Genomic DNA, 17,537 nt, shown 5'->3' with positions numbered 1-17,537 from the left:
TAAAAATATTACGAAAATAAAAATACATTATTATTATCCGTATGTCCCTGGTGCCCTAATTGACCCCCAGGTCTGTAGCTTCCTCGCCCTGCTCCACCCCCACCCCCTTCCGTCCCTTTTCTAACCTAAATTTTGTTTCACTTCAGATTTGTGCAGTATGGAAATGAACAAATATGTAGCAATGTCACGATACCCAATCTTTCAAATAACTTAATATTTACACAACTTGATAAAAGGAATGCAGATTGATACAAAAGCGATGTGGATAGTTTTTTCTCATTTTTTGGTCCATTTTTTGGTCCATTTTTTGGGTCTTTGGATCTGACTCCTAAATAAATGTAAACAAAGCCTCAGTATAATTTTGTTTGCGATGTAATTTGCTTGAAATAAAAATCTCCTGATATTCAAGACACACTATAAACAGGAAAAAAGATAAATAGTTGAAGTCTGACATGAAATAAGTCTCTCAAAGATCTGGTTACAAACTTTGGTAACCAAAATCTTCAAAAGCTGGAAAAGAAGAAATATAAAGTTAAACTAATGAGCAAGATAAGTCTGATAGTTTACCAAAATTAAATAAAAATACAAAATGTTGCCAACGTTACATAATTATATGTGACAAACCAGAGTGTGTGGTCCCATTCAAATCATACAGGAATACATCAAGAACTAACGAGTGAGATCGTTAATAATCGATATCATTTCCATTGCTATTTCTTGAAGATAGTCAAAGGATAGGGGTGGAAATCCTCTCCCACATGATCCAAATGATAAGTAAGAAGACGTAATGGAAAATGGTTAAAGGGTGTGAAGACTCGCGCAAAAAGAAACGTCTAATGCCAGGCGCGGCGGAACGGAAAAATTATTGGGGGGGCTAATGTGTGGAGACTATCTAAGCGGAGCGCCACCATCGGTTGGCGCGGAGCGAACAAGAAAATTTTGGGTTTTTTCAAACCCCCAAATGGCCGGAAACGGCACTTTCCGAGTGTTTTATGCTGCGAATACCTAGCCCTAAAATATGGGTCTCAAGCCTGAAATTTCTCAGATTGCACGTAAAAGTCTGTAAAAACATTGTAATTTGTATATTCGATGGTTTTTTAAGAGAGTAGCTATTACTCGTAGTGAACTCGCAAAGATGCTTTTGAGTGTAGTAAGGGCAGTGGCGGAGCTAGGGTATTGGTCATGGAGGGCAAGAATGGTCTGTAGGGGCGCTTTCGACACTATCTAAGCGGAGCGCCACCACAGGTTGGCGCGGAGCGTACAGAAAATTTTTGAGTAAAGATACTCCCTAGATTGCAGGAAATGACCCTTTCCGGGGCCTTGCTAATTTGCAGATAAATGGAGAATAAATAGGTGTCGTCGCCATTTTGTCGGAAAATTACACCAACAGAATATGACAAATGTCAATAGGTATATGAGAGCGCAATAAAATAGTCAAAAATCGCGAATAAGTAAAAAGTAGTGAAAAGCTGAAAAGGGCGCCAGCAGTCCATTTGAGTCCGTCAGGGGGGGGGGCATCCGCCCCCTGACTGTATATATGGACGCTCCGCCACTAAGTAAGGGGATGTTGGAGAACTGGCTGAAATGAGGCAAGTCATTGGCCTAAGACGAAGTTGTGTTACGCTTACCGGTACTCACACTCACTGCTTACACTTTTCACGGGGCGTGAAGACGCGGTTGGGGTGACAATGTGGTCTATAGCCAGGGGACGGGCCGAGGCTCCCCCAGCAATTACTAAAATTATTACACCTATAGAGTATACGTGTGCATTGAAAGTATATGCATTGAAAAATTGGCAGATGCACGTTTCGGAGCCTTGGTAAATATTGGGGGGGCTTATCATGCATTTGCCCCCTCAACTTTTTTATTGGGGGGCTGAGCCCCCCCAAGCCCCCCCCGGTTCCGCCGCCACTGTCTAATGCCGGTAATCTGACCTAGTTTCAAATGAGGTGTAACAGAAGTGTTAAGACACCACCTTCGATCCCAGAAAATACACACGCAGCTTGCTACCATCGGTAATTAGACACTAGTGTATAGTCAGTACATACAGCTGCGGTCAATACCCACAGCACAGTGTACAAACGATACAGCTATGGACATCTCAGGTCCAGCTAAAGATAACAAGGTATCACGTTTCATTACTGTACTGTCTGCATTTTGCAGCGACACGAACAAAAGGTCACTTGCAAGAAACAGAAAGTTGAATTTACAGATGGCCGCACACGGTTTGGGGCGAGTCTTCAATGCCTTTAAGTATAGGGTGGATTAATGACAGGAAAAGGCAAGACAATATATAGTCAGTTTGGCTTGAAACACATTTTGGTGATGACCAAAGTTGTTACTTAAATGAAAAATGAGACCAAAAAAAACAAAAAACAAAAAACAAACACCGATTGTGTGATATCATGAACAAAAAATACAAACGGCTTATGTTCAGAAATTTCTCATTGTGCATCTTTGCGTGGAAGGAATATTGCAATGCAGATAAAATCGATGAATATTCATGACTTAATATTCAAAGCCACACATCCACATCCCTACTCACTACTTTTATATACAAAAATATCAAAATAAAGACATCTCACCAGAATACCTGCCAAGCAACCTCTGGCACCATCGTAAAGAAAGACGTCCTAATGATAAACCCTGTTGCTCCCCTTCTTCAGTTTGTCCAATAACGGCTATATCCCCTGATGGAACCCCTCCCCCCTTGGGGTTCGAACAGGGTTACTCCTTTATGTATCCGGTACTACCCACTCGCAAATATCCATGGAAATGTTCTTCTATGCGAAGAAGCGTTTTCTTTCTTTCATGGAAATGAATCTCCCAATGGATATATCCTAAACTTTATCAATAATTGTGATATAAATAAGGTGTCAAAGCTGTTAACAATTCAGCTTTAACAATGGTTCTCACTCCAACTGAACAAAGAAAACAGTGGGAAGGGGAAGGGGGGGGTGAGGGTGGGATCTGACAGAAATGTTGCAAGATTAATCTTGTCATCCTGCTATCTTCATGACCTATTGTCATGGATACAACATAATCCCTCACCTCAAAGGATTTTCATACTCAGCAGTCGCTTTCTCTAATCTCCAAACTGCGGCTGACCTCCCATGGCTGTGTGTTCCACAGCAGGAGGAACACCGCATCCCATTCGTTATCCTGCAGTCGAGTCGGCGCGTTGCCGTAACTGCTGAATATATCCGCGAACCGCTTCCCGACGGTGATCAGCCCGCTGTTGGTCTGTTTCCTCGGTACCGGAACGTCGATGGCGTCCGCGACGGCGACGTGCGATCCGTCGTCGAAGAAGTTCTCGCGAGGGTAACCGAGGATGAAGTCCACCGCTCCTTGGTGACAATTTATGACATGGAGGGCCTCCCTGGTGGCGACATCTATCAGGATCAACAGTCCGCACTTGATCCCGACGTAGAGGATCTGATTCTGAAGGCACATCGCACTGACTTGGTACGAGGTAACTGGTGTCAGAAGAAGGAAAAAAAGTATTGCATGGACTCTAAATAATAGTAATCGACTGATTGGAGGAATCGAAGTGTGACCAGGATCAGGACAATTTATTAATACGGAAGATAATCAAGAAAACGAAAGGAAATTTCAGATGAGATGCCAACTTACATTCTTTTGTTATCAATTCTTATTGAGTCACAGAAAAATGATAAAACTGTGTTATCTTTTGATATTTTCCTTCACAAGAAATGACCCTCTGGAAGGGAGGGAAATAATGCCAACGTTATTGTTGAATTAGATAAAATGGACTATGCGTTAAAACTCTCATGTGATTGCAAATCGGGAAAGACAACCCTGAACATACCTTTAAGAAGCTGTTACCCGTGGGGCAGTCCCCCCCTGGTCCCACCCTCCCATCACCATCCCCACACATTTGCCTATAAATGTGTGATATTGCTCCCACAGGTTCAACTATACCAGTCAGCTTAATAGCACATTTGGGTGCAGATGTGAAAAGTGATATAAATATTTGACAGTTTGGTCCAAATTCACAACTCTCATAAGCAATCAATCAGACTAGTGTGTTATCGAACAAGATCTGTTTTTTTTTTGTCGTCTTGGATGTTGGAGAACACAAATGGCGGAAAATGTGGTGCGAACAATCGGGCCATTTTAGGCAAAATTTAGACCACTGAAGGCCTTCCAAGAGCAGCTTAGACAAAAATTGATCACTGGTGAGTTAAGAGGTTTGTATACAAGCAATGAAAATTCTTCAGACTCTAATAGCCCCCCAAAAAATGTTCTTGGTCATGATAAGGAAAATTAAGTTGACATGAATGTTCATTGTGTCATTAACCAGTGATGGGTAGGGTTTAGCTAGTGAGAACTTCTAAAAGGACTTAGAGATGACATTACTATGAGGGACTTAGTGTACGAACCAACGGAGGAAATTATAAGGAGTATGCTACCTTTGAGCTATTAATTACTTGTTTAATTAGTTATTGGTATGCATGGTTTCTTTTTCATATGGTCTTTTAATTCAATGAATTCTTGAGCATCTCTTAAACATTCACTGGATTTGCTCACCTCCAGAATTTCTACTAAAGTTGATCATTTTGCCATTCCGGGTGGTCCTTTGATTCTGTAAGACTTCCATTATGTCAACTTTATTCTCAATTTCCTTTGTCTTGGCATTCCACTGATAGACAATGGCATCTGCAAACAAAGAGAAAAAAAAAATACTCAAATTAATTCATATTCTTCATATATTGAGGTGTTTCCTCTTTGGTCAGTGACAAGTCCTCTTCATTTTCTTCAATTATTATATTTTTTTTACTGACAATCCCACTTTTTCTTTAAAACTTTTTGCTTTGCTTCTCTTGATCATCGTCTCTTGTCAAGATTATTACTGGATCGATGGTTTCAATATTCTCCTTGTTACTTAATGTTCCCTAAATGCCAAATGGAAAAGTATAGCTGAATTTAATATACAATACAATGCAATGCAATATAATGCAATACAATACAACACAATAAATACAAAACACTACAATGCGATGCAGTACAATACAATACGATTCAAAACAATACAATACGATTCAAAACAATACAATACAATGCAGTACAATAAAGTACAATACAATGCAATACAATAAATACAATAGAATGCAATACAATACAACACAATAAATACAAAACACTACAATGCGATGCAGTACAATACAATACGATTCAAAACAATACATTACAAACAATACAATACAATGCAGTACAATAAAGTACAATACAATGCAATACAATAAATACAATAGAATGCAATACAATACAACACAATAAATACAAAACACTACAATGCGATGCAGTACAATACAATACGATTCAAAACAATACATTACAAACAATACAATACACAATGCAGTACAATAAAGTACAATACAATGCAATACAATACAATAAATACAATAGAATGCAATACAATATTATACAATACAGAATAATTTAAAAATCTAAAATTAGACCTGGTTTGAGGATTGACAAATGACATTATACCATACCTATCTTCATTCAACAGTTAATCTTAAATTCAGGTCCTCCCTCATGACTCTACAAAATAAAACTTTAATACCAACAAGGATCCAGGGGATAAAACATGGAACAGCTGTTGTAATCCTCCAGAGTGGTAGATTTGGAAGAGGAAGTGGCGTTGACCCTGGAGAGGGTCAGTGGGGGTGGAAGCGAGGGGGACTAGGCAGTGCTAAAATGTAAGAGAGTGCTGTAAACTAAGTAGTTTGGAGTGCATATGTTGAATGGAGACAGGTAAGGGCGGACTGATGTCAGAATATTTGAAGAGAACTTGTTTGTTGTAAGTTTAAACGCACACACGACATGGATTAAATCAGGTGGGTGTGTGTTTCATTGGTGACATTTCATAAATACTCCTTAATTACATACTCTTAATTACTTCATCACTTTTACTCCTTAAGGTTACTCCATTAACATTTGTAATATTTGTTTTTTACACCATCCCATGGAAGTGTTTGGAACTGTCCCCCCCCCCCTCACCCCAAAAAGGTCAAATTAACTGATAACCTTAAACTTTCATGAAAGCAACAACTCTGCATTGGTTCTTATATGCAACATACTAGGCTAGAGTTAGGTTCATCAGCTATGAATGAATTGTGAGCATTCCCCCAACCCCCACCCCCACCCAAAAAAAAATCAAGGATCGTTTAAGGAATGGAAACACAAAAGTAAAATTGCTGCAGTGTAAATGACAGGAATATCATGTTGATGAGCATAGTGTCTTAGGGGTTACTTTCTCACCTGGGTAGACGCTAGACCACACGCATGGCGGTGACGATGATGGGTCTGTCACCAGATGCTGGACGCTGGCCACCAGATTACTCTCTTCAAAATGTGACAACACTTGAGCGGGCTGAGCTAGGTTATCTGCTTCTACTACTGTCACCTGACCTCCCTCATGACCACACCAGACTTGAATAGAGCTACAAATTAAGAACAGAAAATTATTCGATGCTTGATGTCTATTAGACGACAAACCCCCTGAAAAGTATTCCAGTCTTTGTTGTAAATTCTTTACTAATTATACATAAACTCCACTGATTTTAACTCCTCCATCCGTCCCTCCCCTCGCTATCCAACCCACAGGGACAGTTTCTGTAATGTTATTGCATGTAAGTTGGTTAGATTTGTCTGAAAACTTTTTTAACATTTGCAGGTAGGCTGGGATAGAAGAATCTGGTTACATTTACTACCTTCCAAGGTTTCTTCTCCATATAGCATTGGTGATTTACTAAAACTGTTTTGGGTCAACGGTAAGGGAGGGAGGGGGAGTTGGAGCACAGGAAATGCACCAACATTATTCTTCGGGATAGGGAGGGGCTACTATTTCAACTGGCTACAGATGGATGAATCTACGAAAGATTGATGAATTGCTACATACCTCTCTTTGTGGTTACTGACAGCGAGGGCAGTAATCTCACCGACCATTTCGACATACTGGAAGGACCCTGCCTCTTCCGATGGCAAACCCTCTGATTCTCTCTGTAGGATGAGCTGGTTGTCTGCTGCTATGGCAACCATCTGCAACGGTGGGATGTGTCTCATTCCAGTGATTGAATGGCTCTTACTGTGGGACTGATGGCAGTAGTACTCAACCACTTCCTGGCATGATTCACCACTGGAAAAGGAAGTTAGAAATCATAAAACATATGCATATTCATTTCATCTGAATAACCAAACACAAACATGCACACATACAAACATACAGACAAATATGAACACAAATATTCAATGAGTGGTGTGGTATGCATTCATTCAGAAACATGTAAAAAATGCCTTTTTTAAGAGCTGCTTTTGCTTAATTGTTTGCATTTTTTTTTCTTCTTCTTCTGTTTTTGTTAATTTTGCTAGTTTTCCATTGTTTTTTTGCGGTTTTTACTCTTTTGTGAATATTTGCTTCTCGTCTATGTGCTACTTTTCTGTTTGTTTACTTCTTCATTTGTATTTTCCTTTATTTGCAGTACTTTATAGCATTTATATTTTATTGGATAAGCCTCTTTATAAGTTTGGAATATTATTATTATTATTATATGCAACTCATGCCTGTGATTGAACGGATTTTAAAGAATAATAAACAATAAACAAAGTATGCTATAATGGAAGTGGAGGAACCAGAATTAAGTAAAAACTTTATTGAGTCTGGACCCTTAACAAAAAATAGAAAATTTGAAAAATCACATAAGTACAAGAGAGTAAACAGATAAGGAAAATCAAAGAAAATCCATAAAAAGAGACAAAGTAACAACTCAGCGTGGGTGGTTTATACTGTTAAGGAGAATAGCAGCAAAATACATACATATTCATTAGTCTAGATAACGGAACAAATATCAATTTCAATGTGTTATTCCAATTCCAGAAATTCCAAATTTATCATCACAGTCATTGGTTTATCCAGTGAGAAAAGTGGGTTTATCTAACAATGATGTGTTTGCATGTCCCACTTCCCACATTTCAGCAAGTATCTTGGTGTAATCTTTGCACAAGGAATGAATATTTGCTACATAGTGAGATGAGCAGTACTTATCCTGCATATTATCATGACAACTTCTGCCCCAACTTTTATATGCTAAGTAGGTAAATATCCAGCATTGGGTGTTTTCTTTTCACAAGTATATTATAGGCTAGCTATAGGTGAATTAAAGATACCAGCTTTGATAAAGAAACTGACTTTGAGATGTGTTATTTTTTAAATTAAAGCAAGAAAACAAATAATTTAAGAAAATAGTATATTTTGCAGAATAACAAGGTTCATTTTGCAAAGATGAGCTGCATTAAAGACTGGGGTTTGTAAAAAACATTTTTTTTTATATATGTAGGGATAACATTTATATATAGTTGAAAAAACAAAATGGAAACAATATTAATTATTCTGGTAACCTCTGGGATTGAATTAAGATAACCGAGTTCCAGCAAACCGTTAAATGAGTAAGTTATACCCTGTGCACAGGTGATTTGTGAAAGAGATACAATGAAAATCAAACGGAAAGGAAGCAAAACAGCTAACTTTGGACGTTTAACGAGAAAGCCTAACCAGAAAGCCAGTGGGCTTATTGTGATTCCTTGCCAATTGAGATTATAATCCCAAGCTTTCGTCATTGTTGATTAAATTGATCAGCAAGGTTCTTTCACTGACTGTGGACCTACCTACTAAGTATGTTAACTTATCATGTTTACCAGCTATTTTTAGCAAAAACCAACTCAAGCACTGCCCCCTAATAAATGTGCATAATATCACATTGAACAAACATTATCATGTACCCGCTATCTACCAACACCTTCACAAAAAAGTATGATTCAATTCTGAAAATGTTTACATTTGACCCTGTGACCTCATTAATATTCTTGAGATGAGCACCAAATCAATAGAGTTCTTCTACTCAGTTTGGCGAATCTATGTACCGAGTATGACTTTAAGTTTCCATTGTTGAGTTATCGTGTTTACGAGCCAAGGGTGTCACATACACACACACACACACAATCACCATCGCATAGATTCCTAGAGCCTTCGGGCAAGGAATCAAAAATAGCTCTACTGCTAAATATAATGACAGGAGTACAAAACAAATGAGAGAAAATTTCCAACCATGTTACTGGAGAGCAATGTCTGAATTCAGAGTATAAAGACCTTGGACCTATTTTTATTATCACAGGATGATTTTAATATTTTGTTTTTAAGTAAGTATCTTTATAAATAATAAAGATATTCAGTAACTGGAATATCGGTGCATTTTTGTGAAATTAGGTTAATTTATATATGTGGTTGTGAAATCTCCAGGATAATTCAGGAAACCAATTGTTCATTGCCATGGATACAAATAGTCCTTGATATAGGTCAACAAAGGTTAACATAGGTATAGCCTCTGGGATTATTTTGACTGTTTTTTCATCGTCAACCTATGTCTGAGGCCTTCGAAATCTTACCATTTAGGGTTTAAAATGAAAAGCCACCTGGAATGGAGAGTAAGGGTGGTTATATCCCATTTTTTAAACATAAATTTAACATAAATATGACCCCTTTAACCTGAAGGTATATGATTGTGTATACCCAGTTAATACCAGTATGGTTAAAGTGAACAACATTTAAAAGGATAATTATTTGTGTCTGGATCCCAGTGTTTTGTATTTTTTTCATGCACTTTTATTAAAGAGGAGAGACACTCTACTCACCGATACTTAACTCTAATGCATCAATCCAATTGAAGCAAATGAGAAACAAAGAAACAGAAACTTAACATTGTTCTCTCTGATATCGACTTTACTATTCTCATGATGGAACTTACTAACGTTTAATGAAAGGGTAGCAAAATGCCAGGAGTATATCTAGCTATTTACTTACCTTACATTACAAAAAATGGGAATGGGGGGGAGGGGGGAAGTGGTGAGGGGAAGGCAAATATATTTGAAGAAAGTCATGATACATAAAACTTCAAAATTTGTCTACTGCTTCAAATTTATGTTCCTACTTCATGTCTGCCTGAACCATCCCTCTCCCCCTCCCAATCCCCTCCCCCCAGCCTGTCTGCATAGGTCACTAATTGCAAGAAAATATTGGTAATATGATTAACTGTAAATCTGTGCAAGCACCTAACATCAAAGTAGTGTAACGAAGAGGACTTTATTCCGGCTGAATACCAACAATACGTTAAAAGTACCTTTAATGGATGAAACATAAATCAACCACCACATCAAATTACTCTCTACCCACTGCCCTCCCAACATCACTGCTGGTCTTTGATTTCTCAAGTCAGGCTATTCACACCATCCACTGATCACTGCCTCTACTTACTTGTAGACCTTGATATATCCCGATGCCAGGGCCAGCCAGAGCATATCTCCCACGGAACAGATACACTGAACCACAGAGCCTGAGATGGTTACCTCCAGGCTGGTGGACTCATCACCTGGTAACCTTTCCAAGGGGAACAGGGTGAGCTTACTGGAGGACTCGCTCGTATTCTGACTCATGCATAGGACGCTAGTCGAAGCTAAATTAGACAGGAAAATAACAAATTCACAATTATCCATATTGTAAGGAAAAAACAGGTGTTACAATTTCAAGAAGATTCTACATTCAAATGGAAATATTTTCTCTTTTCACATCATAGTCCTGATGAAGTTCATTTAGAGCGTGCAGTATATCATAATATCAATATTTCTTGAGATGAATGAGGTGACTAATTATAACTAGTATAATGCCATTGAGAGTAAGTTAGTTTACTAATACATTAGTTACCTTTCAATAGGACACTATAAGCTATTATTTACTTATTCAAGTATTACTGATACTTGGCCGGTGCAAACCAATTATTAATGCACACTATTCTCCTCTATTACCCACCCAACCCAACCCAACCGAACCCAACACCTCTTCACCTTCCCCCTTGATTGGTGAATTTTCCAGACAAGAGACAAGCAAACTCTCTTTAACCAATGAGTTAGTGTTATACCTATAATGTGTACATACCTCCTTCGTATGATAACTCTAGTAAACAAGCATCTCGAATGGAAACCCCATGATCCACTGAAAAGACGTCCAACAAGCTCTTAAACTCGGACAACCTGGCCACCTCCTTCACCTGTTGCATGGAAGGTCGGTTACGGGGCTCTTGAGACCAACACCATAGCATAAGATCCAAAATGTATGTTGGATAGGCCTTTTCCTAGTTAAGAACATTATATAAAAAATTTATGTTATCGTTTTATGAATGAGGTCTATGAACAAGAGCCCAGCAGGCACTATGTTTCATTGCTTTATGGAATATTAAAGTGCTGTATGTCATCACCCAATATCATAATATATATGCCCACATGTACCAGCTATTAACCAACAACTGTATTCCAAGTTTGGATATAATCTGATTTACTTTTGAGGAGTTATTTCAATGTAAACATTTCTATGTTTGACCCTATAACTTCATTAATATTCATGAGGTCAGAGCCAACACATTAAGACACACCTTCTCACTATAATACATCTACACAGCAAGTATGACAAATATCCATCACTCCGTTGTTGAGTTATCGTGACCCAAGCAAGTGTCACAAGAGCACACACATAACCACACGCACACACTCCAACCTGACTGCATAGGTTCCTTTGCTTCCGGCAAGGAACAAACAATAACAGGGAGCTAGGTGTGCTCTCAACATTTCTCCTACGTGTGAAGGATTGGAGAAAAGAATATATAGTACTACTGGCATTTAAGCAACTTGCAAGGTTTATCATGGACATCAAATTTGGGCACAACTATATATGGAAAGGTGACACTGAAACTGATGGTTGCTAGGATTTCACTAAAACATTTCACTAATGTAAAAGCTAGCTTATATTTCATAATGACTACTATTTAGAGCATTCTATTGTATTTAATACCTTGTGGGAGAGGGGTGGCCTTTGACCCTCAATGATGTAATGCTTTATGACCTGGGCCAGTCGACCCACCCCCTGGCCAATCGCTGAGTCAAAGGGCTTCTGGAGGGACAGCAGCTCATACATAAACATCCCAAACGAGAAACAGTCGACCTGCAAGAAGATGAAGAATGAATGAGCTTGGTTAGAGCAGGACACATAGGTGCTTGCTGATACAAAATGAACGAGCTGAGTTAAAGCAGGACATTAAGTTGCTACCTAACACAAAATGAACGAGCTTGGTTAGAGCAGGACACTAAGGTGCTTGCTGATACAAAATGAACGAGCTGAGTTAAAGCAGGACACTAAATTGCAACCTGATACCAAATGAACGAGCTAATTTAAAGCAGGACATTAAGTTGCAATCAACTGCAAAGCAATTTGTTAACAAACCTCAGTAACCCTGGTCAGTGAACTTCACCAAACATTATTGCTATAATTCTCTCCATCTCTGTATATCTTTCAAAGTATATCTTTCATGTGCAAAGATGATGACAACCTGAATCTGAATCAATCAATCTGAAATCACTAGAATTATTGATCCATTACCTAATGTTCAAAATCACTTTGTTGACTGATTGATCAATAAACCACTAAACTGATTGATTGATTGTATTATTGTTGGATGTGTAAATCACAAAATTTAGTAGATGGATCATCTGGTTTGACCTTGGCGAACAAGCATTCAGTTACATTGGTCCAAAGCTATGGAATGATTTGCCAAAAGACATCAGGACCAGTCCAACACTGCCAATATATAAAAGTCGTTTGAAGACGTATTTTTTTTAAAGTTATTTTACGTAATATTACCTTTCTATAATCTCTTGTTTGTTATAACCTCTTATTGTACTTTTATAACCTCCTACTGTTTTTTTTTCTATATAACCTCCTGTTGTATTTTTAAAAATCTCTTATTGTTTTTTACTTTTTTGTGTTGGTATTTAAGGATTCTTTTTATTAAGTTATTATTTGTTTTCACTGTATTTATTTCCTTTTTATGGTTTTTTGTTTTGTTTCTTGTGAAGCGCTTTGATACTTTTTGTGATTGAGCGCTATATAAATGATGTATTTATTATAATTTATTAATTAATGACAAATGTTTTTTTTCCTTTCTTGGACTGACCTTTTCTGTATATGTTTCCTTGCCATCATACTTCACTATTTCAGGAGCCATGAATCCAGGGGTGCCACCAAACCCTTTAGTCCCCGTAGGGAGGGCCGTGGTGCTGATCCCGTAATCTGCGAGTTTCACCTTCAGGTCGTTCGGTTCCAGCTCGGACGAGTGCGGTTCTGGGAATGTCCACACTAGGACGTTTTCTGCTTTCAGGTCACGGTAGATGATTTTATTGTGATGAAGATATTCCACAGCTCCGGAAATCTATTGCAAAAATGGAAAGTAGGAAATAAATTGTCACGGTTTTGAACGGTCAAACAATAAACTAGAATATGCATTATATCTATACGTAAACATATGGAATATAGGCGAGTCATTTTTGGTCATCTGCTCTTTGTCCAATGGATTTATTTATAACAGAAATGTCCTCCTAGAGTCCTTTGTCAGTTATGTTTATGTATGAGAGAATATTAGAATGGAATAACATATTTGCAGACCTTCTGGTCTGCCCAAAAAAAAGGGACGGAAAAAAATCTGCTACTTGTAACACTGAAACTCTGAGGGCCCTATAAAGGTGTGACCTGATTGAATGGAATAGCTAAGTGTTCAGAAGACCCCATAGTTGAGGTCCGCTTGCTTGCCTTGGACAGTAGAAAACCTCAGAAAGTGGAGAATATGGTTAAGGAAACTAAAATATTTGATCAATGGAAAAATCCTGTTTCAAGTGTTTTCACTAAGTTTATGGGTCTTTGTTAAAATTCTTGCTTAGTTGTTACAAAAGAGAGTTAGATTGAAAATAAAATAAAATAAAAAAAAGCAAAATCAAATTCTGTCTTTGATAGATTATAAATACATTTGGATAAATCCGTATAAAAAGGTCATCTGCTCTGCAAGAAGGTTTCATACACACACACTTACCTGAGTGACTACATTAGCTATCGTGGTGGCAGTCAATCTTGCACCGCCTCGTTTGTAGTTTTCCAGAAAGTTATCCAGCGCCCCCATTGGAGCAAGTTCCAGTATAAGGCACAGCGGGTGATGACACATTCCCTTAAGAGGGACGATGCTCACATGGCTGAGTTTCATCAGAATTGAAAGCTCCTTTCGAACGGTACGATAAGCTTCGCAGGCAAAGCGGATCGGAAATCGTTGCCATTTGGAGTTCTCCATCTCGTATCGGTGGCGATCCGTCCGACGGGCCCCTTCCCCGGGGGGATAAGGTTGAAGCATCTTCAGAGCGACAGCTGTTTTGTTTCCGTCTTCAGAGCAGATTTTACCCTCAAAGACTAACCCAAACGAACCGCGACCGAGGAGACGCTTCTTCTCCAACTGAGCGTCATCGACGAGTATACCTTGTCCCAGGTCGTGAAACACCTTTAATCGCGAGAGAAAAAGCAAAATACAAACGATGAAGGTTCGGAAAATGCTCTTTCGATAGATGTATGTGTATAATATATGTATTTCCTACCACAGAATAAGATAGCAAAAAGAAAAAAAACTAAGATGCAATACTTAAAGGCACTGTGTCAAAAATAAAAGCTGCAGCAGCTGCAAAATACCCTGCAGCAAGGCAGAATCAGTATCTAGGAATAGAGATTATCTTAGCAGACCAGCAGTGCCTATTGTATGAAACTGCACAACACGAAAGAATCTATCTTACGCAGCCTGGATGCAGCCTGGATGCAGCCTGGATGCAGCCTGGATGCAGCCTGGATGCAGCCTTGATGCAGGATGCTACAGCTCCCTCACCATTCTACATTTAAACTAGGGCCTAAGTAAGCAAACTTTTCAATCAAGTTCTTGATATCCTGTGAGAATGTAGTTTGGTAATTTGACTGCTTTAAATAATGAAGTACAAGTTTGAATATTTCTGAATCGATATTTACATGTGAACTATGCAAGAGGTGAACAATGGGAAGAAATTGACCGGTTAGAATCCGGAGGAAATGATTTTGACAGTCCCTATTAAATGCTGATATGAAAAGTGTCGGGGATTTGAAATGCGCAAGATCCAATGGAATTATTAAACGTTTGATTTTGTGGACAAAACTAGGAGGTTGGAAAAATACTTGGTAGCATTAAAAAAAACTGTCAACCGAATGGAAAAAGTTGATTTTTGAAAAGAAATCATACAATTCTATCTGAATTTTGCGAATGAATACATTACAGTACAGGGGTGGATCCAGAAGGGGGCCGGGCTCATCTTTCTAAAATATTTTTGTCAGTTGCAAACATAAGTTTGCTCAAAACAAGGAACATGTCGGCCAAATTTGACAAGTTTGTTGCATTAGAATTCTCACTCTTTACAGATATTTCTCATGCACTGTTCTTTCAGTAGTTAATTCTGATATCTACAGAAACTTTGTCTCCCAGGGCAACTCTTCCTTGAAATCCTGGTTCGGCCAATGCAGTATTAAACAACAATAACATCAGGAAATAAACGAACCATCTCGGAATAGAAACTATCCTGTTGAATAGATTACTTTCCGATGAATTTATTCAGGAAATTCTGACTTGCAGTTTGGCTTTCAAAAGGGAATTGAGACACCGACAGTTTATTTCCACAGGTTTGATTGTTAACGTAGGTCAGAGTTGACAGGAAATTGAAGACTAGGAACAAAAATTTAAATTTTATAAAAACTACATACCACATCAGGAGCAAGAGTTGCTATAGGCAGTTCTCCATGTCTGGGACATTCAGTAGTCTGTGACCTCATACCCTCGTAAATCAACTCCTCCAACAGAAAGCCGTAGACCTTGACAGAGGACGACGCAATGATCTCTTCGCTGGCCGAAAAGTGGTTCTCGTTGAAACTCTCCTCGAAGGACGCTTCGTCTACCTCCGTCAAAGATCTAGCCAATGGAAGGAGGTGAGTATCTTCCCTGGCTTCCAGAGCACTGCTGATCATGGGCACCGAAGACGACTCCCCGTTATTGAAGCGATGGTTGCATCCTTTGGGATTGTTCACGGATACAGGTCTTGAAGGCGGCTGCAGATTGACGCCATTTTGCATCCCCATTTGTGCGTATCGCTTATGTTTTGGACTGACGCAGGGTATCGCACAGCAGATAGGGGTCTGTTTCTTCCTGTGAAAGGATCCCATCAGGAGAGAATCTTCCTCTAAAAAGTACTGATAATCCGAATCGGAATTGTCGATGAAGACCCACTCTTTGTCGTTGACGTCGTTGCAGAGAGTCTTGTTATACTCTTTCCAGCATTTGCAGCAAGGTACGACCCTGGTGATGAAGAGCTCGCCATGGAAAGTCGTGCCGAGGGGTTCGCAGAGAGTCGGGTAGAAGTTGTCGATCAACATCTCCACCAGATCCATGATGAGAGAGAGCAGCTGCGAGACATGCTCGGAAGACTTCTCCATCCGGACGGTCCTCTCTCTTCGCGACGTACAGTCCTTGCGAGATATCTGCACAGCTTGGTTTGGGATCAGGATCTCCACCTGGCCGATGCGCATCAGGGACACCTCGCTTTGAGCGAAATCGTTCCCCTGTGTCAGATTCACCATGTAAATCATGTCGGGTCTCCTCTCCTTGGTAAAGCTGTTTGTTATCGTATCCGTTATCTGCATGATGTGAAAGATAGTCGTGTCGAAAAATTTCAGTTCCATGCCCGTCTGCCAGCATTGCCACTTGTAGTGATTCGGCAGATCCGATACCGCTTCTTCTCCCAGGAAGCTCTGAACCTCTTTCTTGGGTTCGAACATGGCCCGTACGACCTGCATGATCTGCTCGTTGGACAGGAACCTGCACATGATGTGTGACCAAAAGCCACTGGGAATGTACTGGAAGATGTATAGCCGACGGAGGGGCAGCTTTCGAATTTTGAAGGTGGTTATCTTGAAGTCTTCGAACACCGAAGGTTTGACGACGGGGGTCTCCTTCTGTGGGGTCAGAAGAGATATGTCCAGAGGGCTGACTTTGGTCCACTCCGTGGAATTGTCAATCGTCTGAGTCGATGATGACAGTTTGGGAGAATCTAACGGTGGGGAGGATATCGATGACGCCACATCCGAATGGCTGAAGGAGTCATCGACATCTTCCACTAGCATGGCCGCAGGAGAGGAATAACGGTTACCGTGACGGCCTGGAGGAACAAGAGGCGGGGGAGGCGAGGACATGTCCTCCTTCTCACCCTTTGTGATCTTGGTCGAGATACCAGTGAATTTTTTCAATGCTTTCCTGTTCCAGCTGACTGCGCTAGATAAAGGTTGTTGGACACTGCTTGGGGAGGTCAGAGGTTCAGGAGTTTTTCTAGTTGAAGAAATCTGAATGATGCCTTCTCCTTCAAGAACCTAAGAAAGAAAACAGGGAGAGTTGTATGCTCATATGACCACGAAAATAATACAGTTGATGAAAGTGTGCTGCATTCCATGAACATTTGCATCCATGATCTTACTCAAAAAAATTACGACGAATCACAATATGACCCCACCACCACTGAAAAACAGGACGTGG

General features: G+C 39.5%; 1 protein-coding gene across 5 annotated transcripts in view; it reads right to left on the bottom strand.

Moving 5' to 3' along the window:
- Positions 1-17,537, bottom strand: part of LOC139963048 (leucine-rich repeat serine/threonine-protein kinase 1-like) — a 495,817-nt gene that overhangs the window by 429,735 nt on the left and 48,545 nt on the right. For 4 of the 5 annotated variants that reach the window (XM_071963512.1, XM_071963514.1, XM_071963513.1 and 1 more), the window contains 10 exons: positions 15,719-17,374; positions 13,989-14,444; positions 13,080-13,334; positions 11,921-12,070; positions 11,012-11,207; positions 10,334-10,532; positions 6,929-7,165; positions 6,289-6,470; positions 4,552-4,680; positions 290-3,476 (listed from right to left, as the gene is read on the bottom strand). In XM_071963512.1, coding sequence (XP_071819613.1) covers positions 3,070-3,476; positions 4,552-4,680; positions 6,289-6,470; positions 6,929-7,165; positions 10,334-10,532; positions 11,012-11,207; positions 11,921-12,070; positions 13,080-13,334; positions 13,989-14,444; positions 15,719-17,374 — 3,867 coding nt within the window. In that variant the 3' untranslated portion in view covers positions 290-3,069. Of the gene's footprint in view, positions 1-289; positions 3,477-4,551; positions 4,681-6,288; positions 6,471-6,928; positions 7,166-10,333; positions 10,533-11,011; positions 11,208-11,920; positions 12,071-13,079; positions 13,335-13,988; positions 14,445-15,718; positions 17,375-17,537 lie in introns of those variants that run through there. The other variant, XR_011791490.1, reaches the window with a different exon arrangement.

This window comes from Apostichopus japonicus, chromosome 21 (genome assembly GCF_037975245.1).
Source record: "Apostichopus japonicus isolate 1M-3 chromosome 21, ASM3797524v1, whole genome shotgun sequence".
NCBI classification, from domain to species: Eukaryota; Metazoa; Echinodermata; class Holothuroidea; order Aspidochirotida; family Stichopodidae; genus Apostichopus; species Apostichopus japonicus.
Note: the sequence above shows the minus strand (reverse complement) of the source record. Positions and strands in the feature narration are given on the sequence as shown.